The sequence below is a fragment of the Anabrus simplex genome, chromosome 3 (assembly GCF_040414725.1).
Source record: "Anabrus simplex isolate iqAnaSimp1 chromosome 3, ASM4041472v1, whole genome shotgun sequence".
In the NCBI taxonomy this organism is placed as follows: Eukaryota; Metazoa; Arthropoda; class Insecta; order Orthoptera; family Tettigoniidae; genus Anabrus; species Anabrus simplex.
This window is the reverse complement of record NC_090267.1, coordinates 13669578-13686773: the sequence shown is the minus strand read 5'-3', so window position 1 is coordinate 13686773 and position 17196 is coordinate 13669578. Positions and strand designations below refer to the sequence as shown.

The 17196-nt window shown below is 38.1% G+C and overlaps 1 protein-coding gene across 1 annotated transcript in view; it reads left to right on the top strand.

The window, feature by feature from the left end:
- The window catches only part of LOC137498928 (uncharacterized), a 44534-nt gene that overhangs the window by 25551 nt on the left and 1787 nt on the right, over positions 1–17196 (top strand). Inside the window, exon 3 of the mRNA XM_068226775.1 lies at positions 16888–17027. Coding sequence (XP_068082876.1) covers positions 16888–17027 — 140 coding nt within the window. The remainder of the gene's footprint in view (positions 1–16887; positions 17028–17196) is intronic.

Below are 17196 nucleotides of genomic sequence, written 5' to 3'. Positions count from 1 at the left end.
AGCCCAGTTAGAAATTTCATATGGTGTGTTTCACGGTAAGACTGTATCCAGATTCAAAAACATAATGAAAACTCTTATTTCTATTATTTAGTCAAAATTTCTAGTATTTCATGACAAAATAATTTGTCTCTTCGTAAGGACCAGGACTTTTATTAGGATATGGCATTTTAATGCAAAGAGTAAGGAGCTAGCACTGAGAAAATATGCGAATAAGAAGGCTAAGCTTTGGGCTGGTTCATCAAGTAATTAAGTCTCCTGATATGTACATTTTAATAATTTAACATAATTCCATAAAGATGTCCATATGATGTATATTTTCCTATGCCATTTGATATAAACATTTACTTCATCAGGAAATAAATTAATTATTTTGAGTTGCATGGCAATATTTTATTTCTTATCGTATATATGTCGTGTATTTGAGAGTTGATGTTCTACCTGCTCAGCATGTGACGAAATTTAACGCGTTTTCACATTTTTAAATCTATTGGAAGTGCTGTTACTTATCGAATTGGACTAAACCAGACTATTATTTGATGAAAGATTGAGATGATGTTTCACAGGCACGAGAACTCACAGGCTTGCTGTACTGCGACTGTGTACCTTACTCCCTGTCCTTCATATCCCGTGACGTCATAGCGCTCCAGCCAATGGATGCTTCGACCGCCGGAGTAGCCTACCTTTTATTCTAGTTACCTTGGCTACCACCTTTGTCTTACATATGAGAAGAACCTGCATCAGCTGTTTGCCTATTGAGCCACACCTCGTAACCTGTTATCATATTCTTCAGATACCGCATTTTATGCAATGTCTGTCTGTCATGGCTGCTTGGCATCATGAATGCCATGCCTGATATGTAATTTATCCCTATTTAGACAGATAGGCGCTAATGCCATAAGGATCGCCAAAGCATTTCTTTCTTTCTTTCTTTCTATGTTATTTTGTGATGTGGCTTTCGTCTCTTACGGAAGATATTAAAATTGTTTTAAATACGTTGCCTTGTAAGACTCTTACAGTTTGTAGTTGGAAGTATTCCTACTTCTTCTCGAGGTAATATTCGTTCCTATCATTCACAGTTTGAAAGGTTTGCTGCTATAATTCTTGGTTTGCCATAGGTAGTAAGCCTGTTTATAAGGAGGCCTCATGTTTTGATGTTATCTCTTTTTTATCTTATTACAGACTTATTTTCTGTTACTTTCCTTTCTTTATATGTAATGAGAAGATTTATAATTATACAGTCGAACCTGCCGTAACGGACACCCTTATTTAGCGGACACCTCCCTATATGGACAATTTTCCTCGGAACCGACTTTATTTTACATACGACAAGTGTTAAATTGGCCTCATTTAAGCAGACGCCTCGAACTCCGGACAGCGGACATCACCATTTGTCCCATTCACTTGACTTAAGCGGATACTTTACGTGTTGCAGGACAATTTATTACGCCGGACCGCACGTCGTCCTTTCTTTCTTTCTTTTAAAACCATTCTTCAGGCGTAAGGAAATCCCTTTTGAATGTTGTATTACTTTGAGTGCAAGGGGTGAGAAAATACATAGGAATGCAGTTAGACAGGCCTATTCCGAGAATTCTAATTGCCCAGAAATGCTGCCAGAGACTGTTGACTTACAAGTTAGCTGGGTATTTTCCTCCCTTCTTGCATCATTCTATTCATAACTCGGATTGTCACTGATAAAGTCGAGCTCAGGTAGTGAACTTGAGAAGGAATAGAGAGTACAGGCACTAATTAGTGAGGCAGAAATACCGTAGTTGTCTGTTAAAAATGAGTAACAAGGGATGATCATGTTTAGATCTCGAGGCAAGAAGAAAATGTGATTAATAAAGTGACAAGGGAATTCAGTGAGAATTTATGTGTCATGCTGGACTGCAAGTACGGCGAGAACACTATGGAACCATTTTACAAACTTTATTCCATTTTCGAGAATATTGCAGTTAAGAAAACATGCTAAATTTACACAGATAAAGCTTCACGATTACTTCACGAAGCTGTAATGTTTGGAAATGATGTAAAATTACTTATAATAATTCCCTATTAAATACTAACACAGAAATGACTTAGAATAATAAAAATAAAAGTTATGTATGCTTTTATTTAAGGTGGATGTTCTTTGCTGTTGAAATGTTCTATTATTTTTACAAACTAGTTTTAGGGGACACCTCTCATAACTGATATTTTTCCTTGGAACTGACGGTGTCTGCAGAAGGGAGGTTCGACTGTAGTTTGGGAAGTACAACAAACACACGAAATACCAGAGGAACGAAATAAACTCTAAACTAAACTGATAGCAAGAGCAAATTGTTGTATTGATAAGCCAGCAAAAACAGATCCATGCAATAACAACTTTGAACAATCTCATCATAAACATTCACAGTCAAGAGATTTTATTTGTTGAAAATAAGAATATTTTGTAGTGGTGGTGGATATATCTGTTGAGTAAAATGCAAATTCAACCCTTTAAGTTACTGCCACAATCATCTGTTACCATTTAACTGCCACACAAATTGCCATAATCCCTATATATAACAGAGCCGATGTATCGGTGCCGTGAGTGTTCTTGCCATAACCTCTCACGCCGATAGATCGGCGCTCTGAGTGCAAGAGATTCAAACACTGAACTTTTGGTCTGTCCGAAGGAGAGGAGAAGATGACTCCAATTTGAGACGTATATCTGGCATTGTTCTGTGTGTTTCAAAGTTAATTCTGTTTGGAAAGTTTACTTCAAGATGTCTGATGGACTTATCTCACGATATTGCTTTTATATCTGCACCGAAGACGGACATTAGCTCATCAGTAAGCTGACCTTTAAATATGTTGGTAGACGCTGATTTAGACATATTGATGTCCAAGCCTATCTCTCTGAATCTTTTCATTGCCGTTTCAGTCAGGTATAGTGCAAATAAGTGTCATCGGCAAATCCCAGTACTGTAAGAGGCTTCAGACCTTATACAAGCTGAAGTCCATATTCCCTAGTTATTGATTCCTCTGAGAGTTCATTCAGAATTATAGAATTATTAATCATAGCAAGTCAGGTGTTTATAGACTCAATTGTAATAATTGTAACATAACTTATGTCGGTCAAGCAGGTAGGAGCTCCATACAAGATACTTAGAGCATGTTAACACTCAGAAATATAAATGATTTTCGGCCATGGGACGGCACATGGGTGATACTAACCATAAGTTCCCTAATATCAACCAGGACATGAAAATTCTCAAAGTTATACAAAATGTGACCTTGCTACGGTGGGGAGGCTTGCGTGTCCCAATGATGCAGATAGCTGAGCCGCAGGTGCAACCATATCGGATGGGTATCTGTTGAGAGACCGGACTAACGAATGGTTCATCGAAAGGGGGGTAGCAGCCTTTCGGTAGTTGCAAGGGCGGCAGTCTAGATGATTGACTGATACGGCCTTGTAATAATACTCAACATAGCTTAGCTGTGTTGATATTGCTATACGGCTGAATGCAACAGGAAGCTACAACCGTAACTAACTCCCGAGGACATGTAGCTCTCTCTGTATGAATGATGCACTGATGATGGCTTCCTCGCGGGTAAAATATTCCCGAGGTCAACTAGTCCCCCATTCGGATCTCCAGGTGGGGACGACACGAGAGGGGGCGATCATCAGGAAGATGGATACTGACATTCTGCGAGTCGGAGCGTGGAATGTTAGAAGTTTGAATCGCTGTTGTAGGTTAGAAAATCTGAAAAGGGAGATGGATAGGCTAAAGTTAGATGTAGTTGTATAAGTGAAGTGTGTTGGCAGGAAGAACAAGATTTTTGGTCAGGTGACTACGGAATTATCAACACAAAATCAAACGGGGGAAATGCAGGAGTTGGTTTAATAATGAATAAGAAAATAGGGCAGCGGGTAAGCTACTACGACCAGCATAGTGAAAGAAATATTGTCGTCGAGATAGACACCAAATCAATGCCCACCACAATAGTGCAGGTCTATATGCCTACTAGTTCAGCGGATGATGAAGAAATCAAAAGAATATATGAGGAAATAGAAGATTTAATACAATATATAAAAGGTGACGAGAATCTAATTGTGATGGGAGACTGGAATGCAGTGGTAGGCCTAGGAAGAGAAGGTAGTACAGTAGGAGAATTTGGATTGGGACAAAGGAACGAAAGAGGAAGTTGGCTGGTTGAATTCTGCACTGATCATAATTTATTCCTTTCCAATACGTGGTTCAAACACCACAAACGACGGCTGTATATGTGGACGAGACCTGGAGACACTGGAAGGTACCAAATAGACTTCATTATAATTAGGCAGAAATTCAGAAACCAGGTGTTGGATTGCAAAACTTTCCCAGGAGCAGACGTGGACTCTGACCACAACTTGTTGGTCATGAAATGCCATCTGAAACTGAAGAAATTGAAGAAATTGAAGAAAGGAAAGAATGCAAAAAGATGGGATCTAGACAAGTTGAAAGAGAAGAGTGTGAGGGATTGTTTCAAGGAACATGTTGCACAAGGACTAAATGAAAAGGCTGAAAGAAATACTATAGAGGAAGAGTGGAGAGTCATGAAAAATGAAGTCAGTAGGGCTGCTGAAGAAATGTTAGGAAGGAAGAAAAGATCAACTAAGAATCGGTGGATAACTCAGGAGATACTAGACCTGATTGATGAATGACAAAAATACAAGAAATGAAGAGGGCAGAAAAAAATACAAGCGATTAAAGAATGAAGTGGATAGAAAGTGCATGGTAACTAAGGAAGAATGGCTGACTGAGAAGTGCAAGGATGTCGAAGTCTGTATGGTCCTGGGAAAGGCAGCATGCTGCATACAGGAAAATCAAGGAAACCTTTGGAGAAAGGAAATTTAGGTGTATGAATATTAAGAGCTCAGATGGAGAGCCACTTTTAGGGAAAGAAGACAAAGCAGAAAGATGGCAGGAGCATATCCAACAGTTGTATCAAGGTAAAGATGTAGATAATTTGGTTCTGGAACATGAAGGGGCTGTTGATGCTGATGAAATGGGAGAGCCAATTTTGAGGTCAGAGTTTGACAGAGCTGTGAGTGACCTCAATAGGAACAAGGCACCTGGAATTGATGACATTCCCTCTGAATTACTGACTGCCTTAGGAGAAACCAGCATGGCAAGTTTATTTCATTTAGTGTGCAAGATGTATGGGACGGGAGAGGTCCCATCCGATTTTCGGAAGAATGTTGTTATACCTATTCCCAAGAAAGCCGGTGCTGACAGGTGTGAAAACTACCGCACCATTAGTTTAGTATCTCATGCCTGCAAAATTTTAACACGTATTATTTACAGAAGAATGGAAAAACAAGTTGTAGCTGAATTGGGAGAAGATCAATTTGGCTTCAGAAGAAATGTAGGAAGACGTGAAGCAATCCTGACTTTACGTCTGATCTTAGAGGATCGAATCAAGAAGGACAAGCCCACGTACATGGCATTCGTAGATCTAGGAAAGGCATTCGATAATGTTGATCGGACCAAGCTATTTATGATTCTGAAGATGATAGGGATCAGATACCGAGAACGGAGAATTATCTACAATCTGTATAAAAATCAGTCTGCAGTGATAAGAATCGAGGGCTTTGAAAAAGAAGCAGCAATCCAGAAAGGAGTGAGGCAAGGCTGCAGTTTGTCCCCTGTCCTTTTCAATGTTTACATAGAACAGGCAGTAAAGGAAATCAAAGAGAAATTTGGAAAGGGAATCACAGTCCAAGGAGAGGAAATCAAAACCTTGAGATTTGCCGATGATATTGTTATTTTATCTGAGACTGCAGAAGAACTCGAAGTTGCTGAATGGTATGCATGAAGTCTTGGGTAAAGAGTACAAGATGAAAATAAATAAGTCCAAAACAAAAGTAATGGAGTGCAGTCGAACGAAGGCAGGTGATGTAAGAAATATTAGATTAGGAAATGAAGCCTTAAAGGAAGTAGATGAATATTGTTACTTGGGTAGTAAAATAACTAACGATGGCAGAAGTAAGGAGGACATAAAATGCAGACTAGCACAAGCAAGGAAGAGCTTTCTTAAGAAAAGAAATTTGCTCACTTCAAACATTGATATAGGAATTAGAAAGAGGTTTTTGAAGACTTTCGTGTGGAGCGTGGCATTTTGTGGAAGTGAAACATGGATGATAACTAGCTCAGAAAGAAAGAGAATAGAAGCTTTTGAAATGTGGTGTTACAAAAATGCTGAAGGTGAGATGGATAGATCGAATCACGAATGAAGAGATACTGAATCGAATTGGTGAGAGGAGATTGATTTGGCTAAATTTGACGAGAAGAAGAGATAGAATGATAGGATACATCTTAAGACACCCAGGACTTGTTCAGTTGGTTTTTGAAGGAAGTGTAGGTGGTAAGAATGGTAGGGGTAGACCAAGGTATGAATATGACAGGCAGATTAGAGCAGATGTAGGATGCAATAATTACGTAGAACTGAAGGGGTTAGCACAGGATAGGGTGGCATGTAGAGCTGCATCAAACCAGTCTGTGGACTGATGAATCAAACACAACAACACATACAAAAATGCCCCCTGCTCAAAATTACAGTAAGCTGTTTTATCCATCTACAACAGTTTTTAAATCCTAACTTCAATCTAAATGATATTTTAGAGATTTCAAACCTTTTAATTCCTATCTTTAGTAATCATACTTCAGATAAAAATAACTTTCCCTTGTATCTCTTTAAATTCCCCTCTCAGCAGCAGTCTTTCTTCTTCCTTCAGCCCCACCTTAGACACCCTTCCCTCCTACTCCCCTCTCTCTCTCTCACCCCTTTCACTCTCTTGTTAACCCCCCTTGCCTCCTCTCCCTATCTACTTCTTTGTTCACAATGCCTGCTTCCTCCAGCAAGTCAGTGCTTGTTTTATATCTGACATTAGAGGTGAGTCCCAAATAACTTTTATTCTTTTTAATTTCTTTTCTGTATATTTATTCATTCCTAATTCTGGTTTCCAGATTTACTTCTTTGCCTGAGTTCCTAAGTCAACTTAAAGACATCATATTTTGACAAGAAGATCACAACCTTAATTTTTTCATTATATATTGTGCCGTTCCTGCGTCTAGGACGGGTCGCGAAGAAATCCAGTCTAGCTCATTACCAATTAATTTCCAATTTCATTCTGAGGTCGTGGATTCACAGAGATTATTAGACAGTTGTATTCGGCAGCTGATTTTTTTTCAATAGTGTCGATGGACGTCTTCACTGTGCTATCAATCATTCTCAAGTAGTATAATTCGCAATACTTAACCTAAGGTAAACTATATTAATATCTGCTTGTACTAGTATAGTATAATATGCTGATAACTTTTGGTTATTCTCATTTATTATAATAGAAAATCTAGTAAAGAAAAGACAATGAAGTATCTTTGGAAAGAAAATACCTATCATCAGTTAAAATTAGTTAATTATGTTGAATTGATTCATCAAAGATTGTCCAAAAAAAAATTTACAATTATGTGCATTGAAATGTAGACGATAAGTCTGAAATTATTTTGTGAATTCTGTTCCTATAAATTAAAATCACATCTTTGATTCATTTTTTTATGAATGAATGAGATACTATTCCTATATTAATTCTTGTAAAATTTACAGATCTATCTGGAAAAATTACTGAGCATCAATTGGTTGGCTTGAATTAAATATCCTAATTTTAAATATTTATGTCCTCACATTTCCATAATATCAATAATATTGATGATATTAATCACATCAGTCTCAAGTATATCAAGGATAATGATCATTTATCATTCTGGAACTGCTTTTTATGGATACGTCAGGAAAAAGATAAGCGATAAGTCATTTTCTACATGTGCACTCTTCAAAATTATCATCTATCAGCATTACCAATAGCTCATATGGATATCATCCCTCTCATAAATTCTATAAGTTGTGACATGAAACATGTTGACAGGTCATTTATAAATTACAGCACCTCACTCATCGACATTAACACCCACAAGCTGAAGAACACTGCATACTGTTATAAACAAAAATGGCTACCAAGCCGGCCACTAGCACATCGATGACTGGAAAAAGGGAACTACTTATCGAGTTGTTCCCTTAATCCACTCACCGCCTAACAAACTTGTGATTTTAACCGGTGTGGAAGTACATATATATTTTCTTTTTCTGCTCAGTAGATGCACCTACATTTAAGAAACGAAATGGCTATTTCAGTTTATTTTACTGAAAAAGTAGTTATTCCCCTTTTCCAGTCAGTGGTTCAATTGTGGGTAGCAATACTAAAATGCTCAGCTTGTGTTCAATAGTTTGATTCTTGTATGGTTCAGGTAATTCTGTTACTGGAAGGGGACTCTTGTTTGGTCTTCAGTGGGTGTAATTCTAGTGAGATAGCTAGAGGCTAATGTAGATACATTGCTCTTCCGAGACTGTCTCCAGAGAGCTCACTCAGGCATTCATAGCGTAGGAGTGTATAGGACGGCTGTGAGTGCACTGTACTTCTAACTGAGGGGACAGTTGCACTAGTTTTTCAGCATATGCTTGTCACTCTGATTTTTAGTGTTCGGAACACTCAATTTCTGGTTTTAACTTTTGAAGCTTGTAGATTTGAACTGATAATCCATCTACGAGTAGTATCTTACATGAGCGCGGGGTGTAGATCACTTGTGTTTAGAATTGAAAACTGTCTGCATCTGAGCTGGGCTGTGGATATCTGATTCCTCTGGGTAGCTTTAGTTAGTGGCTCAGTCTGTTTGAAGCTTAGATGTTTGAACTCTAGAAACACTTAATAGTTTTTACATTACCTTCATGTTCAGAACACACTTCAAACCTGTACCGAGCAAGTGGCTGTGTGGTTTGAGTCACGTGGCTAACAGCTCGCATTTGTTAGGTAGCGTGCTCAAACACCACGTCAAGCAGTTCTGAAGATGGCTTTCTGTGGTTTTGCACTTTTAGACCTTAATTACGACATGGTCGCCTCCTGGCGGTGCCATGAGACCTATTTGTGGCAGTGTGCTGTAAAGCAGAATGTAAAAGATTGGTGAGATGGTCATCAACTGCATGCAAATAGCATTTCTTATGAGCCGTGCATCAAGTAACCTAAAACGAGTTTGGCTTTTGTCTTTAGTCTGACATTTTTTAGCTTACTCTCCTAACCTGTTACAAGAAAGTTGTAATCTTTACTAGATCTATGAGGAGCAGTAGGAAGAGATTATACGCTACATAAATTATGAGGTGCTGGAAAATGAGGTCATGCACTTGACTAGTAGTTCTGTGTGGAGGAGGAGGAGGAGGAGGAGGTTCTATGCTGTTAGGTCTATACTGAGGAGTTTCAGGATCTAATTCTCAATAACACCCCCGTGACATAATTATATCTCTACTCCCAGAATCTCTGCTTTATACTTTCTGAGACATTTATCTTGCAAGGTTTTTAGCAGTAGCAGGCTTTCAATGCCTCCCGCAGGTACTGCCACTTTGACGAAGGCAATATGGCATTGCCAGGTGTTTTTCGAGGCTTGCGTGTTCAAATGACCCTTTGAACTATGCCAGCGGGAGCTATAGCTCCTGGTAGGGCCACCCAAGCTGGACAGGTCTAAGGTGATGAGCCAGACTAAGAGCAGTACCCTGGTCCTCCAGGTTGGGGGTTGGGCGTGAGGTCAACAACCCTACCCCGAAAAAAAAAAAAAAAAACTCTCGTTACGGAACCAAAGGACAAAGGAAACCGGACGATGGAGAAGCAGAGCAGTCAACAGAGAAGAGTGGGTGGAGATTGTCCAGGAGGCCAAGGCCCTACAGGGGCTGTAGCGCCAAGGAGTAAGTGAGCAGGTTGGCATCAAACTAATATTGTACATCTATGTAGGACTACGGAGGCTTTAAAAAAATGTGGACATTTGGTGTATAAGATATGGTAAATCATGTCTTGATGTAGGTGTTTCTGCAATGGCCTCTGTATGAAATATCTGAAATTGCTTTGATGTTAAAGAGATACTGAAATATTGTTTTTCTACTTCTTGAGATGTGTGTACAGTGGTAGAAGGTGTTGTAGGTTTAGGCAATGACTTACAATTAAAAAGCTCTGATGGTTAAGATATGTTGAGATCTTCCTCGTCATCCTGCTTCACTTCATCTTGAGATGTATGCATAGTGACAGAACGTGTAGACGGCGTAGGGAATAATGTAGAATTGGAAAGCTCTTGTAGAGTTGCATTGTTATGTTTTCAAAAGAAATCATATTATGTGCTTGAGTATATTGTTTTTGCAAGAATGATGTTAATGAAGCTTCTGGTTCAACACCTGTGTTTGGAGTACAGCTCTCTTTGCTTTGCTCATACTTCAGATTACTCAGCACACATTCAGTGTTTCACTTGTAGACAACTTTACTCACAGGTTTTGAAATGTTACATAGTCCTTCTTCTTGATGCACATCTGCTGTATGAGACTGATACTGTTCTGCTTTTTTTCCTATTTGCTGTATGTCACACCGACACAGATAGGTCTTATGGCGATGATATACTGTTCTGTGAAACGAGAATATGTATCGCTGACCTAACATGGTAATAGTGTTGAAGCAATATATTTAGAGTTTATATTACTTTCGAGATTATAAGGTCTCATAAATGTCATGGAACACTTGCACATGTGGATGTTTTGAGGTCATGTTTGCACATAAAGATTGTTGAAGGAATGGGCTCTTCACAGCAAGCGGACTAAATCACTATTAGATGAGAAGTGAATATGTCACTAGTCTAACATCTGACTAGTTTCACAAATTATACAATTATGGCATTATATGGCTTAAATTTCCCATCTATTAATTTGTCCTGCATACTAGATAGCTTGATCATATGGCCTTTTAGTTTTGAATTCATTATTCTTCATAGGCAGCACATTTCATGTTGCTTTGCTGTACTTGTCTAAGTAAACCTGTTGAAGCTCACTAGTACATTCTCCAAAGATTTTGCCCTTTATATACTCTGAGATGCACTCTCTAAGGAAAGAGATTTATACGGGAATAGCGCTAAGGTATCCCGTACTTCCTTCCTTAATTTAACACTGAGAAGTTTCCGCCACTTGATAAGATATGTTGGAGCTGCAATACTAACGAAACTCAAGTAGAGGAGCATGCTAGTCCGGGTTACTTTGTAGGTTTATAGATTGCTGTAGTAACATAAGCACATCCGGTTTTCATGCCTGCAGTAGTCAGAAATCTAACTTAAGCCATGACATAAAGTACACATTCTTTTGTCACAAAATACATGAAGGATTAACAGCGATCTCATTGAACTGTGAACTAGAGTCGGAGGACGGCAGACCTGCCAATATTTATGGATTCCTTGCTAATAATATACGATGGTAAAGGGCATATTTATTACAGAAAATCCATTTTTGTCTTTCCACATGAAAATTCTTTAAGCATAGGACTATTCACATGGGAGGATACGGGCACTAAATCCATAATAGATTTCAGTATATCACAACCAACATTGATGTCAGGAAATCTGTTAGAAATGAGCATATATTCTGGGTATTTTTTGATTGCACAGACCGGTATCTAATTGGTAGTGAGCGAAGTATCTCAAGGCCTGGAATAGACAAAGTGAAATCTGTCTGCAGACTGCAAGGTACTTACAGGATTTAGACAAGACTGTAATCTTTCACCTTTGTTCATAGTTTACATGGATCATATGCTGAAACGTAATAAGTGGAAGGGGGGATTCAGTCAGGAGGAAATTTTATAAGCAGTCTGGCATCTGCTGAGGACTTGGTCTTAATGACAAATTGTTCCAAAAGCCTGCACTCTTATAGCTTGGTACCAAAATGTAGGTGCAGTGACTATGGAATGAAAATTGGCCTTTCCAAGACTACATTGATGTCAGTAGGTAAGAAATTCAAGAGAACTGAATATCACATTGGGGGTTCAAAGCTGGAACAGTTGGATAATTTCAAGAGTTTAGGATGTGTGTTTTACCAGAATGGTAGTATCGTAAGCGAGATTGATTCAAGGTGCAGTAAAGTCAATGCACTGGGCATGCACTTCTGACCAACTGTATTCTGTAAGAAGGAAGTTAGCTCCTTAACAAAACTATTATTACATCACTACAAATGGGTTTCACGGTTGCAGATCTTACAATCACCCAGACGTGCCATTTGAGCTCATCAGTTGGATTGGCATGCCCCTCCAAGACTCTGCTTAGCAGTGGCAGACCAACCACGTGGTCCCGCCATGTTAGCAAATAGCGATTGCTTTAATGCTTTATTGAAGGGAGAGGTGATTGGACTCAGGATATCTTATTTATCATGCAGAAGTAACAGACACTTAAGTAGGAAGAATGATTCCTGGCACAAACAGGTGGCAACAGTGGTAGGAGGGTTCTCAGAATTAGGAAATAAAGGTTAAGTGAGGCACAAATTAGATCGATAATGCTGTACGGATATACCGGCTTCATTGGCGGGTTATTTGAGGTGAATGCAGTAGGGTGGGTTACATAGGAGAATAGTGGAGTCTGTTATGGAGGATAAGAGGAGTAGAGGAAGAGAAAGACAGCAGTGGTCAGACTCAGGTTTCTAACTATTTGAAGGTGAAAGGTATAGAACTAAGCTAGGCTGCAGAACTAGTTTCAAATAAAGGATAGTGGCAGCGATTTGTAAATTCACATCCCCTTCCAGACTGAATTCTTAAAGCCATAATCATCTGTAATGAAGATGTACATAAATATGTTCCACATGAAAAAATAACTAAAAATAGTTACATTTTTGGTGATGCCGTGACATCAAGGTGTGCGAAGACCATATGCAGACTCTCATCATCCATGGTCTGATTGGTCTTAGTTTTTCAGTTCTTACCTTTGGCAGCTTCGTAATATTCATTCATTCAGTGATTATCCATCGTTCTCTGCCCGGGGGTTACCCAATAATTCTGTGATTAAGAAGTTCTTTTGTGGTGCAGAAATGCAGCATGCCTATGCTTTCAACAACGGAGCAGCAAATAAACATACTGTGCTCCAAAAGAATCGTGGCCATGTTTAATATCTTTGAAAATTAGTTTAAACCATGGGTTTGGTATAGTGTGTGTTTGTGATCTTTGTGTGGCTTATTAAATCTGCAAAACATAAATTTTGTGGAGAAAAGATAAATAATGAACTAATAAGACATTTTTTGTCATAACAGGGGAAAAGAGAAATGCAGAGTTGCTCTTTACATTGTTTCCATTTGCAGTTTATGCTCATGCAGGGGATTTATTCTAAGCAATGTTTATGGATTTATAAACTGCGCTAAAGAATGTTTGTGGGAGAACAAATACTTCTGCACTAGAAATTTTTTTGGCTAGTAACGGTAAAAGGTATAGGTCGATATTTGCAAAGATTGTCATTTTCCTTAGCTATTTGTACTAATAATTATGCCAATGATATCAAGCTTTATCCTTTGGTTGTTTCGTTCTATAACATAGAACTCCACTTTACTCTTATTAGAGAATGCTGTTAATACAGGTGGAGGTATATTTTGCTTATTGATACTAAGTTTTTCGCTAGATATATGTTGGGATAATTTTATTGCTTCTCTTTTGTTACTTGTTTAATGTCGGACTAACTCGTGAAAAGTTTTGGCAACAGAAGGATGGGATAGGCTAAGTTTGGGAAGGTAGAAGCTCTAGTCTTAATTAAGGTAGAGTCCCAGCATTTGCCTGTTATGACAATGGGAAACCATGGAAAAGCATCTTTGGGCTTCCGACTATGGGACTCGAACCCACTATGTCCCAAATGCCTGCTCACATCTGCATGACCCAAACCGCACAGCGAATTTAATCTGTTTTAAAGCTGTTGCTTTTGACAATGCCATTGTCATTAATATATGCCTTGTCAAGAATATCAGAGACTAACAGTCTTCTATTTTACTACAGGAATGTTCATTTTTTAAATATTTCTGTTAATCAGAAAATTTCAAAATCTGGGTAATTTGAAGTATATCCAGAGATGTGTGGTCTAAACCTAACAAGATTTTCTGGTAATGAATAATGTTATTGGCATTACAGCACACTAACTACTTTTATAGTTTTTGGGACGCTGGGGTGTCGGAATTTCGTCCAGCAGGGGTTCTATCATGTGCCAGTAAATCTACCAAAACCAGTCTGTCATATTTTATCTCCTTCAAATGCCACCGGACTGACCTAGGATTGAACCTGCCTAGTTGGTAACAGAAGGCCGAAACTTCAACCATCTGAGGCACTCAGCCTGGACGATACTGTATATAGGTACATTTTGGCTTTCTATCCTTTAATGTGTCACCAGGATTCTGGATGTGTGGGTGGCTCTAACACTAATGTTATGCAGCGGATGAAAAAGGAGAAGTGTTCACATACCAATAAGAAACAGTGAGAGGTTTCTTTCTTGATATAATGATACTGATACTGTTACATTCTTTAGATTATAATGACACTTTTAAATAATAATTTGTTTTTCTGTTGTGTATGTGTTGAGAAACTAAATTGAACCATCTTGTGTACAGGCAGGAGTTGCTTCAATTACTGAGATAAAATTTGAAACAAGAAATATACCAAGAAGGATATGAAATTTAGCTGATAGTTGCTTAGTGTAACATATGCGTATATTTGAATAAGTTGTTGTAATGAGCAAGTGTTTCATTCCTGTATTAGAGAGTTTTGCATTGCAGCTTGTGGTACCTTTGTGACATAATTACCTCTTGGTGATTAATTTTGAATCATGCAGTGATCGCTAATTTACATTTGAGACAAAGTGTTTCATTTTCATCTATATGATATTTAATCAGCAGATTTCACAAAATATAGAAGATTCAGAGCATAATAAATTTGAATCAGTATTTGCATCTTACCAGTGTGACGTTTTGTCTCGTGGCAAATTCAAGTTTATTGTGATTCATGTTACTTGTAGTAAAGTTTCAAAATTCAATAATGTGAGTGGTTAAATGAAGCATAACACGTTCAGTAAATTGTACATGAAAATAGCGCTGCACCAAATGCTCTTCTGCTTCATCGCTCTGTTATTCTATTTCCTAGAGGCTATAACATATGTTTGTTATTCCAATATTCTAACGTTCTTCGATTTGACAATTACTACTTCACTAACTTAACAGATGGTGCCACAATGCCACTTCGATATTCCAAGCCATTTCTTTCTTTCCTACCCTTTTGGTTTTATTATCTCTTTCAAAAGGAGATGAGCTTTTTAACATAAGGATGGCGAGATGGTCTTACAAAATGTGTATCATATGGTACAAATGGTTTCCGAAAGAGATGCAGACCTTGCCTTACTTAATTCTCTGTCCTGACTTCATGTTCAGGATCACTTAATGTGTACAGAATCTGATCCCAAGTATTTGTTATTTTACCTTTTTTGGTTGCCACAGCTACTTGGTTATATGTCTTTGTCATTTCGTTTGTGTTATTTCTCATTTTATCCTTGCGATGTGATATTCTCTGTTTTTCTTTGCATTATTGTTATTATTCCTGAATGTATTTATACTGTCATGTGAGGACAAGAAGCAACACAGAACCATTTTATGTGTATGGGTGCATGTCGTATGTCTGCCTTGGTTGTGTGTTTGAGATCTGTACCTATTTCTCCTTCCTTGATGCCTCATCTTGGGCTCATTATGTTACGTGTGCATATAACGGTGTCTTGGGTCAATTCATTTTCGCCACTAGAGGCGATATGAATATGTCCAATAGCGTGATTGTTCTGTGATTTTATACGATAGGGAGAGCGGTTCTTATATCTACGGCCACCCTGAAACTAGGATCTAGTCCTTCAGATCGAGCACATATTCTGTGAGCTTACATGCTTGTGCTCCTGGGATTCCATCACAGTGTGTCTCTGTTTTGCTATTATGATACCGTGGACATTTGGTCTATGTGTATATATGTATGAATGGATCATATGATTGACAGGTTTGCACTATCCTTACTTCTATTATTCCCTTAAGGGAGTTATTTTCTTTTTTCGTGTCTGGCTGGGCATATTACTTGTTTATTCCCCATCGTAGGCTGATTCTCCCATTTCTGTTTGTAGTTTGGGATCTCATTCTATTTTTCTTATTTAAACTCTGGGAGTATGTTTACTTTTTGTGTAGCTATGAAACCTTTAGCTTTGGTCACTTCCCTATAACCTCTTTGTATTTCACAGTTCATCTTTTGGTGAAAATACTTGTTTGTCCATGTATTATCCTTCATTATCGATGCTAATTCCCCTGGGATTGTTGTTATCGAAGAAGAAGAATCCTCTTTCTGATAAGGTTGTGGATGACCTTATCTCATTATATCGTAATTAGATGATTGTTCCCCAAGCTCTAAATTATTATATTATTGTGAAGAAAATGTGATACAATTGAATGTGAAGCTGGTGACATTAAAACGATCTCCCAATCTTGTCAAGCAATGTTAAAAGGTCCATGAATATGCATGTTAATTTTATTCTCTTCCCCTACGTTTCGACTCTATTTTATACTATGATTTATTCTTTGTTTTAACCAAAGTGTAATTTTATAAACCCTGTTGAGTTTTAAACTACATCAGTCTTGTGTTATTGCCTTTCTATACTGAGTGTTATTTGTATAATACGCACAGGTCCAGTTCCTGACCACTCATTAGGAAGTTTTGACCACTCTACGGTAATTTTTTTGGTATTTTTTGAGTGTGTATTGTGTGTGTTACTTCTTTGTAACATTGAAATATTTGCATTTGCGTATTTTTTTATTGTAGGCCTACTTCGTTAGGCCTGAAGGAGGGTAAGTGTAGGGTTGATGGAGAGTTGCGCATGTTGCAATACTGCCAGGTGGTATGAAGGAATGTATCAGTATCTATTTGTATCAATCTCATTTGAATTTGTAGTAAATGTTTTCATTTTCTGAGAAGTTGTGATATTTTTTAATATTTTGCAGTGAGGGGAACGTTGATGTAAGGACAAGAAGCCCTTTGCGTTCTACTGGTGGTTGCAGTCAGGAAGTCACTGGAAAAGAATGTTTGAAGCGCAATTTGCTTACTGACACACGGTCAGGATGTTACTGCTGCAATGAATGCGGTAGGAAATATCATCAAAAGTATTATCTTAAAGAACACATTTTAACACACACTAAGGAAAAGCCGTACCAGTGTACATTATGCACGGGGACTTATAGGTCGAAGGTAACCCTTAAGTTACATATGCGCCTTCATTCCCGTCCTAATCCCTTCCATTGCATTCATTGCAA